The 9,531-nt window shown below is 54.4% G+C and overlaps 1 protein-coding gene across 2 annotated transcripts in view; it reads left to right on the forward strand.

Annotated features, from left to right (window-relative positions):
* The window catches only part of LOC147220599 (dihydropyrimidinase-related protein 2), a 19,844-nt gene extending 13,564 nt beyond the window's left edge, over positions 1-6,280 (forward strand). For both annotated transcript variants that reach the window (XM_086170085.1, XM_086170086.1), the window contains exons 8-14: positions 389-509; positions 587-743; positions 931-1,072; positions 1,664-1,834; positions 2,645-2,824; positions 3,218-3,383; positions 4,111-6,280. In XM_086170085.1, the coding sequence (XP_086026211.1) occupies positions 389-509; positions 587-743; positions 931-1,072; positions 1,664-1,834; positions 2,645-2,824; positions 3,218-3,383; positions 4,111-4,202 (1,029 nt within the window). In that variant the 3' untranslated portion in view covers positions 4,203-6,280. The remainder of the gene's footprint in view (positions 1-388; positions 510-586; positions 744-930; positions 1,073-1,663; positions 1,835-2,644; positions 2,825-3,217; positions 3,384-4,110) is intronic.
* The last annotated feature ends 3,251 nt before the right edge of the window (positions 6,281-9,531 follow it).

A 9,531-nucleotide genomic window follows, 5' to 3' on the forward strand; every position in this document is an offset into this window, starting at 1 on the left:
CCATTTTCTATCTTTGTCCTCCTCCAGCGGTGGCTCTCTGGGTCGTCCTCCTGCCCTCTAAAATCATTCAAGTCGTCTTATTTTCTGTCCAAATTGAGGAGCCTCAGACTTTCACGCTCATTTCATCGGTCCGATGTGACCAGGCGAAATGTTTTAGCCCCCGAAACATCCACAAATTTGCCGCATCGTGGTTTAAACCACTCAAAGCATGTGAAAAAAGTAGCGCCTTATAGTCATGAAATGCCTAATACTTGTGTAACAGATGTATTACATGTGTATTAATGTGTAATACTTTATATTATATGTAATATTTGTTTATCACATGTAATGGTGTGGTAGCAGTGGTTTTACGGGTGTGGATTATAATCTGGATAATCCCGCCGGGCAGGTGGAGGCGGAGGCGGTGAACCGCTCGGTGACGGTGGCCAACCAGACCAACTGCCCGCTGTACGTCACCAAGGTGATGAGCAAGAGCGCCGCCGACGTCATCGCCCAGGCCAGGAAGAAAGGTGAGGCGTCGGCGTGAAGCCCCGCCCCCTCGCCTCCTCCGGCTCCGCCCCCTTGAAACCGCCGCCTCTCCTTCCAGGGACGGTGGTCTACGGAGAACCGGTGGCCGCCAGCCTGGGGACGGACGGCTCGCACTACTGGAGCAAGAACTGGGCCAAGGCGGCGGCGTACGTCACCTCGCCGCCCCTCAGCCCCGACCCGACCACCCCGGACTATCTCAACTCCCTGCTCTCCTGGTACGTCCCTATATGAGGCCCTGCGATTGGTCCGGGTTAAGCCCCGCCTCTCGCCCGGTGACGGCGGCGGGATAGGCTCCGCCCCCCGCAGAGGAAGCGGCTTCGTCAATGAATGAATGAGTGTTTCTGAAAAGAAGAGCGCGAGTTGGATGGTGACCTCTGACCTCTGACCCCCTCCCTCCCGCAGCGGCGACCTCCAGGTGACAGGAAGTGCCCACTGCCCGTTCACCACGGCTCAGCGCGCCGTGGGGAAGGACGACTTCAGCCTGATCCCCGAGGGCGTGAACGGCGCCGAGGAGCGCATGGCCATCGTCTGGGACAAGTGTGTGGTACGAGCCGCGGGGCGGGGGGAGCAGGGGCGGGGTCAGAGGTCAGGGGGTCGCCGGACGGCTCCGGGCCACCAGGGGGCGCCGTTACGAAAGAAAACTCTGTTGAGTTCTGTTGAAATGAAAACTCATGTTTATTTTACATGTAATAAAAAGTTTTGTATTTCAATGCAAATAAGCATCTAAATGTTTATTTTTTTCTCCATTTAAAAATAAATATTTGTACATATTAAATGCAAATGTCTATGAAATATATATTTAGTTTCTTAATGCAGATTTGGGTATTTGAGAAGACTAAATGTGATATAATGTGCAAGATCAATGAAATTAATCAGGAAATAAGTTACAAATGACAAATAATTTTTTATTAAAAACTATTTATGTAAACAATTTATTTAATTTATAATTTTTTATTCATATTTCATGCAGAAACATGCATAGAATTAATTTAATTACATTACATATTTGAATTCATATCTGTAAATTTGATACCATAAATACCATTTCATAGAAATTTTATGATATATTTTTATTTTTTAGATTTAAAGGCATTATCTCATCAGTCTAACCCGTTTTCTCCTCTGTCTCCTCCAGGTGACGGGTAAGATGGACGAGAACCAGTTCGTGGCGGTGACGAGCACCAACGCCGCCAAGATCTTCAACCTCTACCCTCGCAAGGGCCGCATCGCCGTGGGCTCCGACGCCGACCTGGTCCTCTGGGACCCGGACGCCACCAAGATCATCTCCGCCAAGAGCCATAACTCGGTACCGACCGTTCACGTTCCGGTTTCTGTTAAAGTTCTGCGCGTGACGCCGGTTTCTTCCACTACGATTGGCGTGCGGCGCCCGGGCCGGGGCGTGGAGCGCCGCACGCCGCCGGGACACTGATGTCATCCCTCAGAGCCGCCGGCGAGCTGGAACACCGCGGCGTTTGATTGTTAGCAGGCAGAACGGCAAGGCCTCGTACACACCAGTGTGTGTGTGTGTGTGTGTGTGTGTGTGTGTGTGTGTGTGTGGGCGTGCATGTGCATGGAGTGTCTTGTTTTATGGTTTCTATTTATTCCGCTCCATCAGAAAACGGGAAAAATTGCTCATTTGCTGTGCACGTGCATGCATGTGTGTGTGTGTGTGTGTGTGTGTGTGTGTGTGTGTGTGTGAGAAAGTCCCGCCCACCGGTGATCTCATCGCCGGCATTCGACCAGATTTCAATGACCTCAGCCTCGGTAGCTTCAGCTCCTCAGCGGAGGGCAGTCGCACACACACACACACACACACACACACACACACACACACAGATTGGATGTTTCACAGTGAAATCAGCCTAAGCTCCTTTCTAAAGTCCAGTCCAAATATTTCCTGGCGGCGGCTCCGGGTTGCATCATGTCGGCGCTGCAGCCGCTCCGAAGCTCCGCCCATATAAGGAAGTCGTCCAACTGTCTCATTTTCGGCCAATCGGACGATGAGATGAGATGAGATGAAGCTGTAATTCTACCGTTTGGCCACCGGGGGCGCTGTGGCGCGAGGCGGGTTCCTCTGGTTCCTCGGGGGGTTCTCACCCGGGTTCTCCCGTCGCAGAACGTGGAGTACAACATCTTCGAGGGCATGGAGGTGCGAGGAGGCCCCCTGGTGGTGATCAGCCAGGGGAAGATGGTCCTGGAGGACGGGAACCTCCACACCACCGAGGGTTCCGGACGCTACGTCCCTCGCAAGCCCTTCTCCGACCACGTCTACAAGAGGATAAAGGCCCGCAGCAGGGTGAGGACAACCTTCAGAACAGGCTTTTAGGGAACACTGTCCCCATCAGGAGCCTTTGAGAGAACCAGGTTTCCATCAGGAGCCTCCAGAGGACGTTAGGAACCTCGAGAGAACATCAGGAGCCTTTAGAGCGCCGTGTCCATCAGGGAGCTTTGGAGAAAAGGGTTTTTATTAGGAACCTTCAAAGAGCTTAACATTTAGTGAACTTGAAGAACCTTCAGAGAACATTAGGAACATTTAGAGAACCTTCAGAGACCCTCAGGGACCTTCATACAACCCTAGAAACCAGTGTCTGAAGTCAGTTGTAGGTCCTGGTTAGTCACTGAGGTGACCTGCGTGTTGTCTTTGAGGTTGCCATGGAAACCTTTGGTTCTCACCCTGGTTCCTCCTCAGCTGGCGGAGCTGCGTGGGGTTCCACGCGGCCTCTACGACGGTCCCGTGTGCGAGGTGTCCGTCACCCCGAAGACCTCCACGCCCGCCTCCTCGGCCAAGACCTCCCCGGCCAAACAGCCCAACCAGCCCGTCAGGAACCTGCACCAGTCCGGCTTCAGCCTATCAGGTGAGAAGGGGGGCGGGGCCACAAACCAGTCACTTCTGTCTAGAACCGTTCCTTGTGCGAGAACCTGGCGGCGAAACCCTGGCTCTCCAGGATCCCTGCAGAAGGTTCCCCTCCACAACCCTCACGTCCAGAGCTTCAGGTTCTCCTGTCTGGGTTCTCCATGTGTTCTCCTATCTGTCGTTCCTCCATGTTCTCCATCGTCACTCCAAGAAATCACACAATATATGATTGACAGCTGACATCCATGTTGACATTCCCTCCCAAAGAGCCAGCACTTGTTGGCTCCGCCCCTCCCCTACTGAGAGCACTTATTTGCTCCGCCCCCTCATCCAGCAGTGATTGGCTCCGCCCCCTGTCCAGCACTGGCAATGATTGGCTCCGCCCCCCCAGGGAGAACACTTATTGGCTCCGCCCCCTCCCCGAGCAGTGATTTGCTCCTCCCCCGTCCATCTCTGGCAGAGATTGGCTCCGCCCCTCCCGTAGGGAGAACACTTATTGGCTCCGCCCCCTCCCCAAGCAGTGATTGACTTCGCTCTCTTCCCTCTTGAGCACTTATTGGCTCCGCCCCCTCCCTCGTGCCATCAGTGATTGGCTCTGCCCTCTGTCTAGCTCTGGCAGCAATTGGCTCCGCCCCTTCCCTAGTGAGCACTTATTGGCTCCGCCCCCTCCCCAGCGCCTCCCCCGTTGTGTGTGTGTGTGTAAACAGGTTCTCCGGTTCTCCTCTCAGGTGCTCAGATTGATGACAACGTTCCACGCAGGAACACCCAGCGTATCGTGGCTCCCCCTGGCGGCCGGGCCAACATCACCAGCCTGGGTTAGCGGGCGGCGGGGAGATTCTGGGGCGCCGCTCCCTGAGCCTTCACCGCCGTCACCCGCCGCCACCCGCCGCCACCCGCCACCCCCCCTGAGGACAAACTAACTGGAACCCCAGAAGAACAGAAGAGCAGACCTCCTGCCGCCGTCCCTCCTCTTCCTCACTTCTTCTCTAGCAGGACGCGTCCCGCTAACCGCCGCCGCCGGATTCCGACCCGCGACCTCGGCTCGTCGCCGCGTGTCCCGGCGCCGCTTTTTTTTTTAATCCTTTTGTCGCGGGCGGCGTCCGACGAGGTCGGGGGTCAGGGGTCGGGGAGGGGGGGAGGGGGGGTTGGCGCCGTCGCTCCGCCCTCGAAGGATCCGGAAAGCTGCCTTACGCCCCCCCCCCCTCCTCCCCTTACCGTTGGCGCCGCCACTTTCACGTCGAATGTTTTTCTAGCCCCGCCCCCTCGGCCCCCCGGACCCCCGTATGTGCCTGAGCCCCGGGAGGCTGACGGACGTCCCGAGTAGAAGATAGCGGAGGTCGAAGGTGTCACGTAGCCGGGATTAACCGATTCAAAGGTGCCAGATTATGTCGTCGGAGGCGGGGGGAGGCTCCACACACACACACACACACACACACACTGCTCCCCCCTGCACACACACACTGCTTCCCCCTGCACACACACACACACTGCCCCCCCCCCCGCAGCCTTTAAAAGGATGTTTTCATTTCCTTCTTGTCCAGGTGTTCATTAGCGTAGCTCTGCAACTTCATTTAGGGCTGAATTGTGTGTGTGTGTGTGTGTGTGTGTGTGTGTCGGGGTGGTGGTCATGTGACCAGACGCCACTGTGGATGGAAAACGCTGTGAGTGTGTGTGTGTGTGTGTGAATCGTCTGCAGGGAAGTTTTTTTTTTTTCTTGTCCTTTGGCGGCGGGCATGCTGCCATGGTAACAAGGGGTCGGAGGGCGGAGTCACTTTTATTTTGAAAGCGGTTTTCCCGCCAGGTTTCCACGCACGGTTTTTTCGTTCGAACCCTCACGGAACCGAAACGTCGGCGGGGAAAAACGGCGAAGCTCAATTTCCATGGCAACCGACCTCCATTTTTTTTTTTCTCTCTTTTTGTCGTGTAAATCAGCTACTCGTTAGACTCTTAGACACATCTAGAACAAATCCTTCAACACAAACACCAATTGGCAGGGTGTGTAACCTCTTTTCACCCCCCGCCCCTCCTTCTTCTATCCTTCTCTGGATTTTAGTCTTGTTTTTGGCTGTTGCCGTGGCGACACCCCCCCCCCCCCCCCACACACACACACCTCTCTCCCGAGGCCTCTCGCCTCCTTTGTCTGTCACAGCGATGTGAGCGGAGTCAGGTTGTGAGGTTTCTGTTGGCAACCTGTGCAGACCTGGCACTGGTACGAGGCTCACACACACACACACACACACACACACACACACATATGTTAATGCAACACTTTCACATCGTCATTCGTTGCACTGCTGCTTGGAATCCAAAACAACGCGCGGCTCAAGAAGAAAAGGGTCTCATTGTTCGTGGGCTGGGGTCGTGACACACACACACACACACACACACACACACATGCACGCACAGAGTAAACAAGCATTCCCGTTGCATAGCAGCAGCAGCAGCAGCCATGTCTGAAGAATTAAAAAACAGCTGTCAATGCTGGCATTCCCGCCATGCCGCCCTCCCCCCTCCCTGCCCGCAGCTTCTCCCCCCGCATGCACACACACACACTCACACACACACACACACACACATTAACCACCAAGACTATTTACCGCTGTTAGCTTGGATGCTTGTTCTACGCCATATTATGCTAATAATGTACGAGTGCTACGTGTGTGTTGTTGACGTGCTGCAGTCCGGACGGGAGCTTCCCCCGTCGGTGTAGATGGAAGCTTCCCCCTTTCACCTCCTGAGGTTGTAAATGCTGTCTTACCCCCTCCCTGCACCCCCTTTGTGAAAGTGACCCTGTGTGACAGTGCTAGTCTTGGTGGGGGGGCGTCTCATGGTTGGTGATGTAAACAAACAAAGAAGGACTTCAAAGAATGATGATAATAATAAAAAAAAAGGGGAAAACAAGTCTTCTGATGTGTCTTTGTCTGAGCGAGGTGTGTGTGTGTGTGTGTGTGTGTGTGTGTGACTCGTAGTTTCCCAAACCTCAGAAACCTCTTTGGAGATCCTCACCATGTTTGGGAGGGTCTGCATTCCCTCCATGTTCTCCACGTTCCTCCACAGGAGCAGTGAAAACTCCTGAAAACTGTCTTAAATGAAACAAACCAAACCTGTCAATCATGAGGCCTGCAGCCCTTGGCTCCGCCCCCTTCATGACGTGCTGATGTCACTTCCTGTGGCAGCTCCTTGTTCCTGAGCGTGACCTTGGAGCTCAGAGCTGGACCTCCACCCTGCCAGGAGAAGAGCCTCAGTGACGGACGACAGAAGACGGAGTAAAAAACACTGTTTATTCGATCAAAATCAAATGAATCCCTCCTGTTTATGAATGACGCCGATAAATAAGGGACTCGTCCGCAGAGCTAACGAGCTAACGAGCTAACGGGGTGCAGGTCCGTGCACAGCTCTGGTCAGCCAATCAGGTGGCGGCACCTGAGGGCCTGGTGTGTGTGTGTGCACGGTGAAGACCGGCTCCACTGGGATCTCCTGTAAGAACACACGTCACGGTGGTGGAACGCACCAGGTTCTGGTTCCTCCGAGAGCAGATCCGGACTCGCTGGGCCAGGAGAACCCGGGTGTTTGGGTCAGCGTGAAACCTCAGGGTTCTGAACGTCTCTGGTTCCCGGGTGTCCTCCTGAGGGCAACGTCAGACCTGGTTCTGGGCCATGAGTGGAACCACGGTCGCGTGATGAAGAACCAGCAGCTCACATCTTCTCAGGACATTTCTAGAACCTCACTGGTTCTACACCAGGAGAAGGTCCAGGGAGGAGAACCCCAACCAGCAAGTGAGTCAATGTTTATCTTATAATTCAGCTTCAGATCCAAAGAGTTTGGGTCCTTGAAGGCAACGCATGGATCCATGTCGCGGGGTGACGCCACATCCGGTTGTCGGGTCCACGTCACCTGAAGAGTAGAAGGGTTACGGGGTGCAATGCGCGGTGTGTCCACTAGAGGGCAGTGTTGCACCGGCTTTGACAGGCTCCCTGCCTCCTCCGGTAGAAACACACACACACACACACACACACACACACGTTGTGAACCGGATTGTAACCCGGGCCGGTTATTAAAAGCCGGTAATTAACTCTTAGCTTGATGACAAGATGAATTAGCCGCAGTGGAGGTGGAAGAGTCGCTAGTGTTTGGACTTGTGGTGAAAGCAGAGGAAGAAGCTTCCTGGTTGGACCTGGATGAAGCCACGGCAGATGAGCGCATGAACTTCCCTCATGTCCACCAGAATCCATCCGGTCAACAGTTTATTTATGACAACAGCGCCATCTGGCGGCCGTATTGCAAACCATCACTGCTTGAACTTTGACCTTCTGCTCCCGGAGGTCCACCCTCTCACCTCCTCGACAGGAACCCCTCCGAGCGGAGACCTTCTCAGCAGGAGGAAGCCAACGCTGCCTCCAAAACCCCTGCATTTCTTCTGTTGCAATCCTGAGGAACCTTCTGGTTCCATCAATGCTCTACAGCGAGCAGGAAGCCAGAACTCTTCACTTCACCAAATGAGTGGAAAATCCAACCTTCTTGGGTTTGTTTTGGTCTCCAATTCTGGAATATTTGTAAAAATCTTCTGCTTGTTTCAAATTCTGGTGTTTTGATTGAGGTTCTGAAAGGCTCTGGCTTTTATTTTGGAAAGATGAACGGTTCTAAAAATGCTCGGCGGCTCCTGCGGACCTTCAGGTGATTCTTCCAAACCCCGTTGATGCAGAGGTGGACCTCAAACGCTCTCCAGATGCCACCTTCTGAATCGGCTCCTCTTTTGAATCTGTTTCTGGGAGTTTTCCTGTCGTCGATCTTCTGACGGATCAATGAAATTGTCTGGAATTGGCCCGGTGAGCGGAGGAGACGCTTTGATGGGTTCCTTTCATCCTCCGTTCCACGTTCTCGCCGTTCCACGCTTTGGAGACGCCGACGCTCGCGGGAGAAGAAGTACACAACCTCGGTCACACGTCAGGACGGATCTTCAGAAGCTTCTCCTCCACCCCTGGGGGACGTCAGCGGCTCAGGTTCTGCCTGGAGGTCTTGGAGAAGAACCGTGACAGTTGTCGGCTTCCACCAGCAGGCGTCGCTGGAGCTCCAGGAGAAGAGCGACCGACGCCTCGCACCCGTCCTCAGGCCAGGACGTGATGCCGATCATCTCCGCATCTTCCTCCAACTTCTCCTCAGAACGTCCCGCCATGATCTCAGCTGCAGGACGAGCCGGTTAGCATCTTCTGTACTCTGTTGCTATGGTGACGCCGAGGGGCGGGTTTACTCACAGCGGCCACTAGGGGGCGCTGTTGGCGCAGTGTGTCGCGGGTTCTATAGTGAAGGAACACTTCCTGATGGAGGGTTCCATGCATCTGGTGGTTCCATGCATCCCTGCGAAGCAAGAGGTTCTGGTCCAGTGGTGGTCCAGGTTCTCCGGGTTCACCAGGTTCTCCACTCTAGGAGTGAGCATGTTCTCCTCCTGCCTGGCTCCTCTCCAGGTTCTCGTCAGAAGGCGTGAAAGGTCGTCCGTCTCTGTGATTGACAGCTGAAGCTCCGCCCCCTGTGATTGGCTCCGCCCCCCTCTGCAGCAAAGCGTAGATTATTTCCCGCTCCGTTCTGGATCCCCCGCCGTGTGAACTCTATCTTCGGCGTTGAGATGTTCTTCAGAAACCCGTCCCGCCACACGGCGTTCCGAGCCGAGCCCCGAGCGTCCGTCTGTTCGCCGGCGCCTCCGTCGCCAAACGCCGGCTCCGTATTCAAATTTATTTTCCAATTTTCCGCCGAGCTCCTCGCCGGGTGAACCGCTTCTATCAGAAGATCCACAACTTCAATGACGATCCCACAGCAGAAGATATTTGTCCAGTTTCCTCTCTGGCTGACAGAATCAGCCTCCCGCCGTGTTTCCTCCTCAACCTCCCGAGAGCCTCGATCATCTGCCTCGCTTTGCTTCAGAAGATGTTGGAGAAGGAAGTGGATATTCTTCTGTTTTGTTTCCTCGTTAGCTGATTAGCGGGTAATTAGCCCTGGAGTCATGTGATGCTAATTAGTCACATGATGAGACCGGCAGGGTCACACGGTTCCTGGAGGAAACCACACTCTGGGATGAAGATGAGATGTTTGTGTGGATCCTCTCGTTCATCAGGCGAGAGGAGGAGCATCTTACAAAGACCGCACGTTGGTCCTCC

The sequence above is a fragment of the Fistularia commersonii genome, chromosome 23, assembly GCF_037954325.1.
Source record: "Fistularia commersonii isolate RoL2024-O1a breed Wild chromosome 23, RoL_Fcom_v1.0, whole genome shotgun sequence".
Classification (NCBI taxonomy): Eukaryota; Metazoa; Chordata; class Actinopteri; order Syngnathiformes; family Fistulariidae; genus Fistularia; species Fistularia commersonii.